The sequence below is a fragment of the Telopea speciosissima genome, chromosome 9 (assembly GCF_018873765.1).
Source record: "Telopea speciosissima isolate NSW1024214 ecotype Mountain lineage chromosome 9, Tspe_v1, whole genome shotgun sequence".
Classification (NCBI taxonomy): domain Eukaryota; kingdom Viridiplantae; phylum Streptophyta; class Magnoliopsida; order Proteales; family Proteaceae; genus Telopea; species Telopea speciosissima.
Window position 1 is genome coordinate 538,301 of NC_057924.1, and position 18,133 is coordinate 556,433.

Genomic DNA, 18,133 nt, shown 5'->3' on the forward strand with positions numbered 1-18,133 from the left:
AGAGAAAAGCAGATCTACCAAGAGTCCTCTTTGGATCCAGATCCGCATCCCTCTCAATCAGGTGACTCTCATTCTCCTCCATCTGATTTAGAGCTTCCTATTGCTGTTAGAAAAGGGAAAAGAGCTTGTACTAATCCTATAACCCAATTTGTCTCTTATAATGCTCTTTCTTCTACAAGTGTTGCCTTTATTACTGCTCTCTCTACAGCTTCTATTCCAAGGAATGGTACTGATGCTATGTCTGACCCAAAGTGGAGACAAGCTATGTTTGAGGAGATGATCGCTCTTGAGAAGAATGGCACTTGGCAGTTGGTTGATCTTCCCAAGGGACGTGTCCTAGTTGGATGCAGATGGGTCTATACAATCAAATATAAATCCGATGGTACTGTTGAAAGATACAAAGCAAGGTTAGTAGCCAAAGGGTAGAGTCAGGTCTATGGGATTGATTATCAGGAGACATTTGCTCCAGTAGCTAAGCATAACTCCATCAGAGTTCTTTTATCTCTGGCTGCCAATAAAGGTTGGCCTCTATATCAGCTAGATGTGAAGAATGTCTTTCTTCATGGTGACTTGGAAGAGGAAGTATACATGCAACCCCCACCGGGCTTCAGAGTACCCTCAGCTGAAGGGAAGGTGTGCCTCCTCAAGAAGGCACTATATGGGCTCAAACAATCTCCAAAGGCATGGTTTGAACGCTTTCGACAAGCTATTCTTTAGAATGGGTATTCCCAGAGTCAAGCAGATCACACTCTCTTTACCAAGCGGGGCAATGGCACCATCACAACTCTCATTGTTTATGTTGATGATATTGTAGTCACTGGAGGTGACATGACTGAGATAGATAAACTGAAAAGCTACTTGGCTAAACAGTTTGAAATCAAAGATTTGGGCCCCTTGAAGTATTTCTTAGGCATTGAGGTATCAAGGATTAAGAAAGGAATCAACATATGTCAACGAAAGTTTGTGCTTGATTTGTTGACAGAGATAGGGATGTTAGGATGTAAACCAGCAAGTTCTCCTATTGAGCAGAATCACAAACTAGGAGAAGATTGTGGTTCTCCTCTTGTTGATGCAGGAAAATACCAGAGGTTGGTTGGGAAGCTTATTTACCTTTCTATGACACGCCCAGATATCTCCTATGCAGTGGGAGTAGTGAGCCAATTTATGCATGCCCCCAAGAGTGGTCACTTAGATGCTGTGTATCGTATTCTTAGATATTTGAAATCATGCCCAGGGAAAGGTTTGTTGTATTCCAGGCACAACCACCTGAGAGTGGAAGGTTTTACTGATGCTGATTGGGCTGGCTCTATCACAGACAGGAGGTCTACCTCCGGCTATTGTACCTTTGTGGGAGGTAAGTTGGTTACATGGATAAGCAAAAACAGCCGGTTGTAGCTAGATCCAAAGGTCGAAGGCAATTTAGAGCTATGGCTCATGGAGTGTGTGAACTTATATGGTTGAAAAGACTTGTTCGGAATTGGGTTTTGGCACTGCAGGTCCTATGAGGCTCTACTGTGATAACAAGGCTGCCATCAGTATTGCCCACAATCCTGTACAACATGACAGAACCAAGTACATTGAAGTGGACCGACACTTCATCAAGGAGAAGATTGACTCTAGCTGTATTTGCACTCCTTTTGTTAAGATTGGTGATCAACTAGCTGACATTTTCACCAAGGCTCTTGCCTCTCCTCAGTTTGGCTCTCTTCTATGCAAGCTGGGAATGCATGATATTTATTCTCCATCTTGAGGGGGAGGTTAGAGTTATTAGTTCTCATGTACTAGGGGTATTTCTGGGACTAGATATTAACTAGTCTCCTTATCATGTAATTTCTTCTTTTTCTTTCTTTTTACCCTTTACCTCCCTAAGGAGGTTGAATGTAATATGTCAAGATATCATATTTGAGTAATATAGGTGTGGAGGGAGAAATCCCAATACACAACTTACAACCGAGACTCTTTCTCCTCCTTGTTCTTCTCCTCTTCTTCTTCTTCCTCTACTTCCTCCTTCAACTTCTTCCTCTCCTTCTTCTACTTACACTCTCAATCTCAATCTCAATCTTAATTGGTTGATACCAAGATCAGTTAGCTTTGTGGTTGATGATTCAGCCAAGGCTGCCAAGCCCAGGTTTCGTAGGGATTTGATGTACTTGGGGTTGGGGTGGGGCTGGACTTTTGTTATTGCATCAAGGTCTTTGTAAGGTAATGGCAGAGAAGGGAGGGCATCTGATTCAAACTGTGATCTTGACTGAATGGTGGCCAAGAAGTGATGAAGTTTATCAACCAAAAGCAATTCAGCCCTGTTTGTCATGATTGTTGCAAAAACCTGAGACTTTGGGCAGTTTCATTAGTTATTTACATGAATGAGCAGCACTAGTTGAAGATAGTGATGGTATTCATTGCAATGAGGCAGAGAAGGGGGGGGGGGGGACCAGGGGAGTTTGGGAAATAACATAAAAATTGAAGAGAAGAACAATTATGAAATTATGAAATCAAATGCCGAAAAAGAACAAGGGATGCATGTAAAGGAAAAATAATGATGACAATTGGTATGTAATTACTGGGAAACACAGAGCAGAAAATTAGTTAATGAGCAAAAGTTGACAATGAAGAGATGATCACACAAAAACTGAGGAATGTTGCCTTAGTAGACACTAGACAACATACCCTGTAGTTTGCTTGGAAATGGTGAGAGAAGTTGCATCCAATTTCGGTATGAAAGAGAGAGAAATTAAGATTTTTTTGATAAGCAATAGAAAGAATCCTAGTAGTCATTGCAACTAATTAAGCTATCATACTTGGTGTTTTTCTTTTGGGTGAATCAGAAAATATAACAAAAGAATACAAGAACCCCATAAAAGGCAAGGAAGGAGGAAAGAAACAATACAAAGCAAAGCCTAGCCCTCAGCTGGGGGGGTGGGGGCTTGGGTTAAGTACAAAGAAAAAGGTAGGCCCTAACAATCTACAAAAGTCTTATTCCTTAGGGAAACAATACAAAACAAAGCCTAGCCCTCAGCTGGGGGGGGGGGGGGGGTGGGGGCTTGGGGTAAGTACAAAGAAAAAGGTAGGCCCTAACAATCTACAAAAGTCTTATTCCTTGGGGAGTCAATGCCCCGGGAGGAGACCCCTGATAACTTTCTTTTAATGTTGAAGGAGATGGTGTCCCAACTCTGCTGGATTGTTCTGGAGTTAGAAGTCCATCTCCTGAGGTTATGCTCCATCCAAATGTGGTAAATGGTGGTGCCAAGGTTAGCTTATCCGCTGCGTCACAACTGGAACTACCGGCAAAGGTTATATCCACTCAATTTCGTTTTCTATTAAAGGACATGATTCTCTCCTCTGAGGTGAGAGGTCAACGTATGCGAGAAGCCCTTTCCAAACACAGGTGGAGAAGGGGCAGGCTAAAAGAGGTGGTCCATATCGTCTGGGGAATTCCAGCAGAGGCAGCAAGTGGGAGAGATTGAAATCTGTCTTTGAATGAGGAAAGACTGCTTTGAGAGGGCGGGTAAGGGCCCGTGATGTAGTTCAAAAGAGCAAGAAGGCCAGCAGCAAACCAAGCCATCAAACTGGACCAAGGATGAGTTGATAAGCTTAATTTGAGTGTCCAATGGGTTGTATGGGCCATGGGCTTTATATTTTTGGATTTACTTTTGTAATGGACCAATTCTATAAGCCCAAATACTAGGGTCCTATATGGGATTAAGTAGTTGTTTTTTGTTTCTTAGTCATTAAGAATATTAGGTTTCTATGTTTTGAGTTTCTATTTTCAGTTTTAGAAAGTAGACTTTCCATTTTATGTAACAGCAATATTGAAGTTTTAGTTTCTTTCTAATTCGTAATGTTTCTAGAAGACAGATCTTAGAATAGGAGTAGTTTCTATTTTCAAAGTTGCCAATCATGTAATGGTTGTTTTGTTATTTAATAAAGAGAAGGGCTAGACAAAGGAAACAATTGAGTTTAAGAAAAAAATGGCTTTGTGCTGTAACTGTGAGAGGCAGATCTTTGAGATGCAGAAACCCTAGTGAAAGACTAGGTTGGATGCCTGCTCTGCAGTTCAATTGGGAGACTTGAACATATCCTTTTTTCTATTTCTTTTCTTCTTTGTTTTATTTAATTCCCTGCAGTATTTCAATCTCTTTCAGTTTTGACAATTTATTACAATGTTAGAGCCTGCAACAGGGTTGTTTATCAGCATCATATATCGATGTTCAGTCCTCGATTTCAGAAGATTTGACCATTAGTTTACATTGATACTCTGATATGCTGTTCACCCCCTTCAATCCAAATCTGGATTTCATATGAGTGGTGTGTAGAAAGCTGCGTAATATTTTGTTACCTTCTATTTCTGAATTTTCTGACTTTCTACTTTTTTATTCTGTCTGTTTCTACCAATTCCTTCATCGGATGAGCCTAAACTTTTTATCATAAGTCCAGCCTCATAAGGCATGCTTCGACTGTAATAACAGTCTCATCCAATGGCTAGAGCAGGAGCTATTGCTATTGTCTCATTCAGCCCAGAGATTCTGAGTTTTTGTTCACTTCAATCCTGATATTCTACAAGTGTGGTAGTATTGTTTTCCAACCTACCATACCTACATTAGCCGGCCAGAAAGTGAAACTGTGTCTGGAATGTGCCCCTTGAACCAAACAGTTTTGCACCAAGGAATCACAGGGCTCGAGCACAAATGAGTTTCCAAGTGAACTTGGAGCAAAACTGCCCTAAGGAGTAAACAATCCAAACAACAAGATCACCACTCCCTCTGGGCCTTCTATTAATGGACATCAAACCATCCCATACGGCCAACAAAGAGGGGAGGGAGAAGGCAAAGGGGCCCAACCGTCGAATCGAAGGATGTCTGAAACCATGGCCAGCCTGTTGTAGCTAGAACTATATTTGGATCTATCACCAACTGAGTGGATGAGAATCCCAAGGGGGTGCCAATGGTCCAACCAGAGCCGAGAGTATCTACTCCACATCAGTAAAGGATTTAATGACCTTAGAGGCAAGGAATCTGAATTTCAGGATCTTTCTCCGAACCCGGGAAGCATCTGAAGGAGAGGAGGCAACCAAATGGAGTCATTTCAGAGAAGTCTATAATAGACCCAATCAACCGAAAAAGATTTTCTTCTTGGTAGCCAGTTACCAGATTAGTTTAAGAATACCTGATATGTTGACATATTTTATTCTTCTCAAACCAAGGCCTCCTTCAACTTTGGGACGGCAAATAGAAGCCCAACTGATAGGATGAAGAAAGTTGAAAGTGTCAGAGCCTTTCCAGAGGAAGACACATATTAGGGACTCAAGCTTCTTGATGATGGATTGGGGAAGCCCGAAAATACCCAACCAATAAATGTAGGAGGACTGCAGCATGGATCTAATCAACTCAAGCCGACCAGTGTTGGAAAAGAGCTTGCCCTTCCATAATTGGAGCCTCTTACGCATAAGACCAGGATTTGGGAGCAGTGATGAGAAGACAGCTTGGAGGGAATCAAGGGCAGGCCCAGTTACTTAACCGAGAGCTGGCTAAGGAGAACCCTGTTGAGTCATGTAGACTTTGCTTATCAACCTTAGCGATACATACCATGAACAAGAGGGATTTCTGACGGTTGACACGAAGATCAGACATGCATTCAAAACGACGCAAGAAAGTCATGACAGCTCCTATCGAGGTGAGTTGGCTTTAGAGAAGATTATGAGGTCATCTACGAAGGCCAAATGGGTATCTTGAGGGGCTTGCATTTCGGAAGGGGTTAGATAAGCTACTGGTCCATCTTTGATTAAAGACTTTTGGAGAAGACTTCAAGGGCTAAAGTGAAGATCTAGCCTTGTAGGGGGGTAAGGGACAACCCTGAAGAATGCCTACAAAAAAGGCAAAGTAACCAGCAAGACTCCTATTAATGAGAACTGAGAACTAAGAACTAGGTTGAAGAGAGGCAGTGGTAGATCCAATTGGCAAAGGTGGTGGGGGTGGGGGGAGGACATCTTGAGCATAACATTCGCAATAAAGTTTCATCTCAAAGAATCAAAAGCTTTGTGGATGTCAATCTTCATAAGGGCAGCAAGGGGTTGTTCTTTATGTCCAAGTAATGCAAAAGTCGACCTCGAACCAGGGAAAACCAGCAAGAGATCGATTGCAGCCAGGATCAACACAATAAGGATGAACAAATTGAATAACTGAAACATATATTGCTTTTTTTTTCTTCTTTTTTTCTGTTTACATATGAAAGAAGAAGAACCAAAAAAGATAAGAAGAAGAAGGGGAGGGGGGTAGGGGAATGGCTCTCGCAGCCTGGGTCTCTCACCCACAGCCATCCCAACTGTTGAAACATGGAATTTCTCCCAGAATCGATGGCAAGCTTGGCCACAAATTCTATTCTCCAATTCTGTATCAATCAATTACAATAGCTGTCTTTATATAGAGTGAGGCTGGGCTGTAGAAATAGAAAGTAAAACTTAGCGACTGTTTGGAAAATAGAAACTGAATGCATTAGAAACTACTAAAGGCTTTATAATTCAGCCTTCTAAACATGCAAAGATAACTAAATTAGAAACTACCTAATATAAACTGAAAATAGAAACAAAACTATGGCAGCATTAGGATAGAATCTTCCGCCACTTGATGGGCCCACAAAATCTTCTAAAAAATATCTCCACACAAGGAAAATATGGGCTGTGACACTGCTCACGTGAACAGTAATTCTTGACTCTTTTCTTTTTCATGCTTCGATCTACATCAACTCTCCCCCTCTTAGAAAAAATTCGACGTCGAATTTTGAAGAGGATAGGAAGGAGTGTTGTGTGGTGCACATCCATCTTCAAACCGTAGTAGAACTCTGGCAGCTCCTTGATGTCTCGAATGATATCTTGTAGATGTGGCTCTCGTTCTTTGAAGAATTCAGGTGGAAGGATGAACTCTATGTGATCTGATTTATAACCAGAGTAATCCTTGATTAATCATAACAGCAGAATTATCTTCCGTTGCGGGCTTGAACTCCTCCTTTTCAAACTCCTGTGCACTGGTGATCTCAACAGGTTCTTCTTGTTGGGGGACCATAATCACCTCAGCTGCCTCTTCAGTATTATAATCCAAGAGGTCATCATCATTGTCACCATCAAGGGCTGGATTGATTGACCAATAATCATCAAACTGAGGCTCGCAAATCTGTACATCGGGGTTAGCTTCCATACCCACAATGACTGAATTTAGTGTCTTGGGTACCTTGACGACTTCGACATAGACCTCCTTGGTAGGACCATTGAGACGTTGACCTAACATCTGCAAAATTTCTTCCAATGTCATATTAGCATTCGTAGGAGGTGGACGGTAGGCAGGACAAGAATCAGCTTTAAACTCTTAGAACTCTTGCTTAACATCAATCATGTTGTCTATTAACTTCTTCAGCTCCCGAACACTATCGTCTATGCTGGCCATTGCCTGTCTCTGACACCAAAAAATGCAAAAGTTGACCTTGGACCAGAGAAAACCAGCGAGAGATCAATTGCAGCCAGGATCAACACAATAAGGATGAATAAATTGAATAACTGAAACTTTAAATTTAAATTTTTATTTTTAATTTTTTTTCTGTTTATAAATGAAAGAAGAAGAAGAAGAAGAAGATAAAGGGGGTAGGGGAATGGCTCTCTCAGCCTGGGTCTCTCACCCACAGCTACTGTTGAAACATGGAATTTCTCTCATAATCGATGGCAAGCTTGGCCACAAATTCTATTCTCCAATTCTGTATCAATCAATTACAATAGCTGTCTTTATATAGAAGTGGACTAGAAAATAGAAACTTAGCCCTCAAAATAGAAGGTTGTACAGTATCTCACAAACCAACAGCAATCTGGGCTCCAAACAGGGATCGAGTATAGGCCCTGGTAGCAGTGACAAGCCCTCAAAATCTCAGCAAATTCTGATTGGGGCTTGCTGAGATATATCCTTCACAAGCTACAACAGCAAAATCAGATCACAGGGAGCAGCAGCAGCCTTCAATCGATGGTTTGCAGCAACAGCAGCCTTCGGAGTTGATTGAGAATGGATTCTGATCTTCAGGGTGAGTTTTCACAGAGATTTGTTGGAGTCACAAGTAGCAGCAGCAATGGAGATTGAGTAGAGGTAGGAGAAAAAGATAGAAGAAGAAGGGGGTAGGGGGATGGGCTCTCTCAGCCTGGGTTTCTCACCCACAGCTATCCCAGCTCTTGAAACATGGAATTTCTCCCATAATCAATGGCAAGCTTGGCCACAAATTCTATTCTCCAATCCTGGATCAATCAATTACAATAGCTGCCTTTATATAGACTGAGGCTGGGCTACAGAAATAGAAAGTAAAACTTAGCAACTGTTTGGAAAATAGAAACTAATGGAAATAGAAACTGAATGAAATTAGAAACAACTGAAGGCTTTATAACTCAGCCTTCTAAACATGCAAAGATAACCAAATTAGAAACTACCTAATATAAATTGAAAATAGAAACTAAATTATGGCAGCATTAGGATAGAATCTTCCTACACTTGATGGGCCCACTAAATCTTCTAAAACATATCTCCACACAAGGAAAATATGGGCTGTGACACTGTTCACGTGAACAATAATTCCCTACTCTTTTCTTCTTCATGCTTCGACATCACCAAGCCTATGACTATTTCATTGCAGAGGAGGATGTTATTTGAGATGCTTCTACCAGGGGTGAAAGCAGATTGCTTGTCATTGACAAGGGAGTCAACCACCAGTTTGAGTCTATTTGGCAAAGGGAGATTGGTTTGCCATGGAGGAAGCACCTCCTTTTTGGGGAACAAGACCGAGGAAAGTGTGATTGACCTCTTAAATCTTTCTAGGGTTTGAAGAAAAAACTCTGCAGAGCCTTGATAAGGTCCACCTTGATGATATCCCAGACATCAGAGAAGAAACCCATGATAAAACCATCCGGGCTAGGAGCTTTATTAGCCTTTTGATAGTGGCCAGCGGAGAGAATCTCTTCCTTTTCGGGAGCCTGGAGGGAACCATAAAGAGAGTTGGGGAGGAACTTGTTGAGCAAGTCATCAAGAATAGCTTTAGGAGAGGAGGGGGAAGAAGGCTTGAATGTCTTCATAAAGTAGTCAATTGCCTCACCCTTGATATCTTCCACCTTAGAGAGGGGGGAGCCATCTCTAGCCAAAAGCATGGGAGAAAGTTGGCATTGGTCCTAGCTTTCATAGTCCTATGAAATTACCCAGAGTTGAAGTCTCCTTGCTTAAGCCATTTGACTATGGACTTGTGCTTTAACAAGCTTTTATCTTAAAAGACTAAGGATTCAAGATCTTTGGAGACAAGTTTCTCTTCTTCTGCCAAGGAGGAGTTATGGACATCTGACTGGAGTCTCAATTGGATATTTGGAAACTTTGCCATGCAATCTAGGACAAAGGTAGTGATGTGATGCAGAACTGAAGTCCTACATCCGCAAGAAGAAGAACAAGAAGCTGTCCAAGTAGTATTAGTATTATTTGTTAGTTGTTTAGTAGTAGTTTTCCATAGTTTTATTTTGATGTAATAAGTTGAACCGGGCCAAACTGGTTGAACCAATGGTTCAATTTAAGTATTATTTTGTTTAATTGTTTTTTTAATTATCATGTGACCAACTTAAGTTAGTCACATGACTTTTATTGGTGATGTAATAGAGCTCGGCTAGGGGGGGAATTATTCCTTCTCCTAGGCTGGTTAGGAGTAGGCCTTTGGCCCATTATAAAAGTAATAAAATTCGTGGGAGGGGGAACTCACCTTTGAATTTTGAAAACTCTCAAGCAGCTCTGCAATTTCTCTTCACTGCTGCTGAAGATTGTCTTGTGTCTGATCAAGGCTGGTGGGATTGGTGTTTGATCCAATTGACACCTTGCGGTGAAGCCCGGGTGGTTCCTTTGAAGCTCTACTTTCACTACTTTCAAGTTCTGATTTATATTCAAGTTTTCACCATCAAACAAGTTGTTGCCAAGGAATTTCTGCTACAACAGTGAGTTTGAATCATCCCTATCCCCAACATTCTTCTTCTAATCTGCTCACAGCCCTAACCCTAAGATTCTCCCTTTTGTTTTCAAATTTTCCAAGATCCAAATTCTGCCCAGACCAAACCAGCCAGCCAAATCACACCAAACTTTGATCGATCCAAGTGGATCCCTCATCTGACCATCATAAACCTAAATTCATCTTTTCCTCTTTTCAAAAACCTGAAACCCTAACTTGCACCTTGCTACCGATTCATTCTAGCGCACTTTCCGCACTTTCCTCCATTAAAACTTAACGTAACCTTCACTGGAAGACTCCCCTTCATCAACTTAACTTAACCCTACCATAAAACCCTAACCCTAATTTGACCAAAACACCTAATTTTGGCCTACCCGAATTACTGTTCATAGCAGATCCTGGTTATTTGGCTCCTAGTTTGACTTTTCAAACTTAGGACTACATTATGATTTTCCAAAGGTTGAGAAATTTTAAGATTTAAAAGCACTCTTCACATTCTTGAGCTTTTGGGCAAAGGAGATAAGGGGGAAGAGTAAGCTTGAACCAGCTTGGTCCATGCCCTCTTGAACGATGCTGAGGTAGTTTGTGTGAGAGGACCACATATCAAAGAACTTGAAAGGCTTTGGCCCAAAGGAGATGTAAGGTTAAATATGGAAATTTGGCAGTAGTCTGAGATGCCAGTCACATCAAAGATTGCATAAGAGGAGGGGAAGGAGGATAACTGGGCTTCATTCATCACCACCCTATCTAGCTTGCAAGCAATCCTGGAGTCACCACTTCTTCTGTTAGTCTATGTGTGTATCAGCCCAGTCAATCTCAAATCATTCATACCAATGTCCTTGAGGCAATCATTAAAGGCATCCACTAAGGCATCGTCAAGGTGTTCTCCTCCCAATTTTTTTGTGACCAAAGGGAACAACATTAGAGTCACCAGTCGAGACCCAGGGAAGGGATCCCACCTGTAGAGCAATGAGAGGAAGGTTTGCCCAAAGAGATGATCTCTCCATTTTAGAGTTGGAGGCATAAACTGCGGTGAAAGGTGGAGATCCCTCGGGGGTTATACATTTTGACATGGAGGAGCTGGGAAGAGGAAGACAACATCAAAACCTGAATTTTGGAGGGGTCCCACAATTACCAGAGGCGGTTGTTGGAGTGGTGAGCATTGTTGATGGAGAATAATCAACCCGGGGAAATTGAGGGGGGCAATTCTGAAGGTGTTAGCCTCCTTCACCCTTGTCTCAATAAGGAAACAAAACACTGTATGGAGATTCTTGAGGCTGCTGCGAACTTCGGCCTGCTTTGTCGAGGAATTTAAACCTTGGGTGTTCCAGATGATGCCCTAATTCATCTAGAAGTATAAGGAAGATGCTTCAAAAGCTTCTCAAGGCTGGGACTAAATGAGGCCTGATGAGGTCTTGCTTACTTGCTGGGATGATGCTTTTGATACTCCCGGATTAGGGGAGTAGGTGGTAGAAGATGAAGGGCAAGGGAGAAGGCAAGTCTAAAGGGAGGAGGGGGTGAGGGGGCCTGGAGAGGGGAGGGGGAGTGGGAGGGTGGAGGGTGGAGGGGGGGAATGGGAGGGGATGAAACCACAAGGGCTTGCAGAGGAGGCAAGGGATCGAGAAAGTCAGGTGAAGAAGATGGGTGTGAAAGTGGTGGGCATGAAAAGTCAGGCCAGGTGGCCGGATTGAAGGGGTATCATGGGGTCAGTTAAGAATGTGACTTGGGGTTAAGTTAAGGTTGGAGAGTGATCGATCCCAACATGATGTAGTCCTAGGTAGGAGTAATCCCACTAGGAGCCAGGGTAACGGGGTCACACACAAAGGCTGGCTGATTGGGACAGCTTAGGCTAATTAGGGCAGAATTAGGGTTAGGACTAGGAGTTGGAGCTAGGGTTTTATTTAGTAATGATGTGCAGGTCAAAAGGAAGCTAATGATATAGGTTTTAACTAGGTTTAAACAGAAAATTAAAATTCTGAAATTCTAGGGTTAGGGTTTCGGGTTTTAGGTTTTAGGAAAAGAGATCAATTTAGGGTTGGGAGGGGGAATTCTGGACAGGGGTTCTGGCCGAGTGATAAGGGCAGTATGGGGAAGGTTCAAGTGTAATAGGGTTAGATTCTGTAGGCTGGTTAGGTCTAGGTAAGCTTTAGGGTTTTAGGTCTTAATGGTGATGGAGGGAATTAGGGTTTTTTTAATGGACAGTTGAGGCTGCAACTGAGATCAAGTGTAGGGATGGATGCAAGGATGCTGTGATTAAAAATTGGATGGATTTTAATGGATGGTTAAGGCTGTAAGTGAACTAGGGTTCAGAAAATTCAAATAAAATAGAAGGGGGGATGTTAGGGTAGGCTGTAGAGGATTAGGAGAAGAAGGGGATGAATAAACTGTAAAATACTTACTGGAATATGCAGGTTCTTCAATAGTAGCTTGGAGAAACTTGATTGAAGAAGAAGAAGGACCTCCCGATCTACAAGATGCAAGGAGTCGCCGGAGTCCACCAGCCCTAACCTTGATATTACTCACAAGGCCACCTTGATATTACTCACAAGGCAATTCTCTGAGAAGAGAAGCAGCAGCAGCAAAAGCACGATTTTTTAAACATAACTTGGTGGGGGAGCCTCTCCCACGGTTTGTATTTAAATAAGAGGCCAAAGGCCTATTCCTAAATCTATTACAAATCAAACATCTCACTTAAATCCTGGAGAGGTGGACCAATTTAAAAACAACTTAAAAACTTAAAAGAAAAAGACTTATCTACCCCTAATGACTTAAAAACAACTTAACTACTTAAAATAAAAGAAGATTCCCTACTAGCCAATAGGATATAAGAACCTCTTAACCAATAGGATCACTTCACTTAAATTAGACCAATTGAACCAATTGGATGCAACCAATTTAAACCGGTTCAATTAAAAACACAAAATAAAAACTAAGTATAGAAAAAAACTAAACTAAGGCTCCTACTAAACCCTAGGTTTAGGGTGGCTTCTTCAATTCGAGGAGGCTAGGATCTGCATCACAACAGTTATTGGATCAGGATGGGAAAGTTGAACCGATAATTGGTGAGGGTTGGGATTTGTCAGTGGGGGAGGGCCACCCTAAAAAGCAAAGGGGGCAAGAGATGGGATAATAGGAGGGGAGGGTTAGACAGGGGGTTAAGCGAAGAGGAGGGAGGTCTGTAGGTGGATGTTGGGAGAAGGACTACTGAGAGAAGGAAGGAGGGTAGGGGAAGGTTCTTTGTGTTAAGAGGAGGTTGCGGTGGTTGACATGCCAAAAGGAGACATAGGGAGCAAGAGTCTTGGGAAGGGGGTCCGCAAAGTCCCTGAGATAGAGAAGGGAAGAGTAGCGGTTGTGAGTAGTGGTCGTTGGAAGGTAGGGGTCACAGACCAGCGATAAGTGGTGGGAAGTGGGATTAGGGACGGTGGCCTCGAGGGGAGCCAGAGGGAGGAGTGGGACGACAGCCCATGGCATGCCAATGAGATCTCTTCCGACTTTTGTTGGGAGAGTGCAGTGCAAGCTTAGGGGCCACAGGGACCTTGCTGGTAGACGGAGCTTCCACCGAGGAAGGGAGAGGGGCACGGGCAGATGGGAGAGAGAGAGAGAGAGAGCGAGAGACAAAGAGAGGTCAAGAGGACCCCGGTCAAACCTTTCCTCCTTTTTTCCTATGGTGGTTAAGAGAGAGAGAGAGACTGGTGCATGGTTTCATTAACTTCAAATCTATCTTGCCAAGTGGCTACTCGAACTTAAATGCAAATGAGATAGACATTAAATAACTGAACTAAATAACTTAACAACTACTCACTACCACCCTATACCCATGTGCACCCTTGTTCATGTAAATTACTAATGGAACTTCCCATGGTACACGTATTATTCCCCTTACCATGCCCGTGCACACCTAAAACATACTTGTTTGGTTGAAGGACTTGAGTGGGCTTGCTAAACTTTCTAGTTTGAACAGGTACATTCCTATTTAATAGAACTGACTAGGAGGAATAGTGATAATCATCGCAGTCTGCATTTATAAGAAATCTTTGTATCTTAACCTTCTCTGTATCTATTTATTTATTTTAGTTCCTTTTATCTTTTTATTTTGTTGTGTAGGTGGCTCAGGCTATTGCAAGTTTGGTTGGAGCCAATATGCTTGTCCATCTGGGCGATCATCAACATTTTTGGTGAATTCATCTATTTTTAGTTGCATTTTTTTGTCATAAGTAATTTCTATAAATTTCCAATGCTTCATTTCACCTGTAAGGATGGACATTTTTATCTGTTACGGGCTTATGGCGTCGACCACTTTATGTGCAGGAATTTGGTAACATCGAGTCTCCTATGCACTCGAGGCTTCGTCATTTTTTCATGACAATATATAACAGGTCCATGATATTGCGCTGGTTAACTCCCCATGAATTTCAATGCCTTCCTCAGTTCAGGGTCATGGATTATCCAATCTAGATCTTGTTAATGCTAATATCGTGCAATATCCTAACTCATGTGGCCATCTGGGTATAGGTTTTGACCTCTCCCCCCCCCCCCACCCCACCCCTCAAAAAAAAAAAAAAATGGAGAAATCTATAGCAGGTCCCTTTTCTTTGGGGTGGGAGAGAGTACCTCATTTTCCTACTCTAGCCAAGTTCATGTGGGTCTATTTAACTAGGGTTAAATGCTTTTTTGATTGTTACTTGGCAAAAGTATGTGATAATGATATCCCTGTACTATAGCTCAAAATTCTTTCTGTTATACATGCAGTAATATGCCTATTAAATTGGATTGTACAGTTGATAGTAAATCCTTTGGTTTAGGTGCGATTTATGGCAGACCTGCAATTAATAATTGTGCATCTACAAAAGTACAAGGTTATAAATAAAATATATATCGGTTTTTCCCAATGATATATTGGCATTATAGAAAGTAGAAAGAACTTCTTTCAATGTCTCTATTTAGTAAATTCGTACCGAGTTTTGAATGCAGCATTCTTTTCATTTCCAATATTCTTTTAGATGAGATGTTGATTAAACATTTAAATCTCCTTACAGAATGCAGGTGAAGCCCTCAACGCAGCCAATTGTTATTTCCATCCCAATCTGCCATTATGATGGTGAGCCAATGTGTCATAATTCATCCCAACAATGGATTTTTACCCTCATTTTTTAGCAGTTGTATTCACTTCTGGTGTGTCCATTATGATGGTTTCCATGTAACAAGCATTCTGAAACTAATGATGTAGCACAATGGCCATGATAAGTAACATGTGGTTAGAATTGCATCTGTTCCTGAGAATGTTGTTATTCACCTTTTCCGAATGATATGGGTTCCTTCATAAACTATTTTTACTGTTGTTTTTTTTTTAATTTGATGATGATCTTTGTTATGCTCAGTGGCATGTACTTGTACCATGTGTTTTCTTCCATTGTGCTTGGAGGGATCCATCTGTTTGAAACTTTATTTTTTCTTCTCCAGAATCTGTAGTTTTAACTGTGAAGTCAGTGCGAAGGAAAATGCTTGCCTGATAAATAATGATTATCGCAGCTTTTGATTAACTATAGATCAACTTAGCCTTTTTCTTCTCCAGAATCAGTAGTTTTAACTGTAAAGTAATTGTGATGGAAATTGCGTGCTTGATACTTAATGAGTATTTGCAGCTTTGGATGAAGTATAGATCAACTTAGCCTTTGTCATACGGTGCTGGAGGACACTCTAGATCCAGCTCTTATTGGCAAGCATGTTTTGGAAGACTAGCTTTGGTGTATTTAGTCAAGTTTATTTGACATGATGATATAGGAGATTATACCTATTGAGTTAGAATATTTTATTTAATCATAAGTGATGGGATGGCACATTATTTATTTGTTTCCACTTGCTTATATTCTCGCTTTGCTGTTGGGCCTTAATAACAGTGTCGAATCACGAATATGGATTCCATTATATGAAGAGTCAGATTTTGTATATGTTTTGCCAGCTTGTGTCCAGCTGTTTTTACCTTTAAATGTACATTTTGTACAGATTTAAACAGTGTATTATATTCTTTAAACCATTCTGACCATAGTTGTCAAGGCAACTAGAAGAGCCAAGGTGTTGGAGAGGGTCTGGATGCTTAGGTGACACCAGAAAGGTGCCTAAGTATCGCCTAGGCAACCCAAGGCGTCGTCCTGCAAGGGGTGCCTAACATCTTGACAACTATTATTCTGACAGAAAATTTGTATTTTATTTCATTTTATTAATCTGATATGCTTCGTTTAACATAGTATAATTCATATTAAAGTGGTTTCCTTTCTGTTACTCTTCTTCCAGACACTGAATCTGCTAAAGCAGCAAGAAAGCAACTGAAAGCAGCTATCTACTCGGTCCTATTTGAAATGAATGTTCCTGCTGTTTGTGCCATCAATCAAGTAGGTTATACTTTTTATTCCTAAATAGTTGTAGTACACTCTTTCCTTTTTTTCCTTTGATATATCAATGAAAATTTATTTATTGCGATGTATATCTGGATCGACGGCAGTCACGGCACTTTAGACTATCTGAGTAGAGCTGTACTAAATGACACCTGGTCTAACTACAATAAGAACTATTTCCTGTTGCCTCTACTTAATGTAGTACTGACTTAAGGGTTAAACCAATGCTGAAACAGAATCGAAACAGAGAGAGAACAGTCCAGCAATAGGAGAAAATGTGTAGAACGAGATCAACAAGTTAGATCAGGTTGAAAGCCTGGTCGAGTTCTTCTTTTAAGAGGTGTAAACCTTGCTGAAATTATCTGCTTGATCACATGTGTGGATCAGAAATTATGGGGGATTCCTAGTGACACTAGGATAAGGATAAAACTGTCAAACTAAAAGTTAGATTAAAGATCAGATTGTAGATTATTATAGGCTAGAAGAATATCAATTTGGGTTATTAAATTCAGAACTAAAGATCAGATTGTAGATTATTATAGGCTAGAAGAATATCAATTTGGGTTATTAATTTCAGAACTAACAGAATGGTAAATAGCCTATGTCGATTTCAGCCTTTAAGGTCACAAGGATCAATCCTACTTGGAGTAGGACTGTGTGAAATAACCAGCACAATTGAAAATTGAAAACTGAAAACTGAAAACAGATTATGAAAGAGTGCAATACCGACAAAAGGTTTATGAAATCAGAATTGAAATTGGCACATCAGAACACCCTCAAATTAATATCTGCCCTCAAATTCTTTTTTCATTGTTTCATTTCATTCAGCAGACTCACCTACGGACCCTTCTGCTTTAACTTCACCCACACATTCCCTACTTTTCTCTTTATCCCTCTGAGAGTCTCTCGAATCTTCCACCACCTCGTCTCTGCTACTCTTTGCTGATATAAACTAGGGATCCTTCCAAAGAGAGGTGCTGGACCACTGCCAATTATAATCCTAACCGAACAAATTAATTGGTCTTGGGTTTTCAGGATTTCTCTTAAGTATGTAGAGCAAGATGAAAGCACTTGGACACACCTTATTGTCTCTCCTTTTCAGGTACCTAGGCCTTGTGATTAGAAGTCAGGTTTCAAACATTCTTGGACAGGTGTCTCAATCCAATACCTTGAATGAGCCATATCATTATCCCCAAACCACAGACATTTGGCAAATTTCCTTTTATCACCTTCATTCTTTTTGGGTATTGGGAGAATTCCTAACCAGAAGAGGAAAATACAACTAAGAACCGATTGATTAATTGAAGATGCTCTGAATAAGACAACCAAATACCAAGTAAGTTTTCTTTTTTGTTTTCTCATGTCAATCAATTACCAAGAAGTTTTTTTTTTCCCCTTTTCTTTTCTATGCCGGCCAAACACCTAGAAAAAATTTTATATTTTCCTATCTTTTCTTTTCTATCCATTTATTTTCAAACAAACACAGCCATTATGTTGTAGTTTTTCTGGGAGTAATCCTATCTGAGATCCCTAGCCTGTCATCCTACACTGGTTGTTTGATTTTGTAATCTGTCCAATTAGCTGTAGAAACAAATCCCTAATTTAAATTTAGTGTTAGGATTTCAGTTTCTGTATTACTTTAGCCATATAACGTATGTATTGGACCGTTATCTTTGCATATTATACATGTATCATTAATATATATTATATATTTTTATGCACAAAATTATTGATAGTGTATGCAC

At 40.8% G+C, this 18,133-nt stretch overlaps 1 protein-coding gene across 1 annotated transcript in view; it reads left to right on the forward strand.

The window, feature by feature from the left end:
* LOC122640744 (actin-related protein 8) overlaps positions 1 to 18,133 on the forward strand; it is a 31,514-nt gene that overhangs the window by 6,578 nt on the left and 6,803 nt on the right. The window contains exons 3-6 of the mRNA XM_043833986.1: positions 14,101 to 14,171; positions 14,305 to 14,372; positions 15,033 to 15,094; positions 16,288 to 16,385. Of these exons, the coding sequence (XP_043689921.1) occupies positions 14,101 to 14,171; positions 14,305 to 14,372; positions 15,033 to 15,094; positions 16,288 to 16,385 (299 nt within the window). The remainder of the gene's footprint in view (positions 1 to 14,100; positions 14,172 to 14,304; positions 14,373 to 15,032; positions 15,095 to 16,287; positions 16,386 to 18,133) is intronic.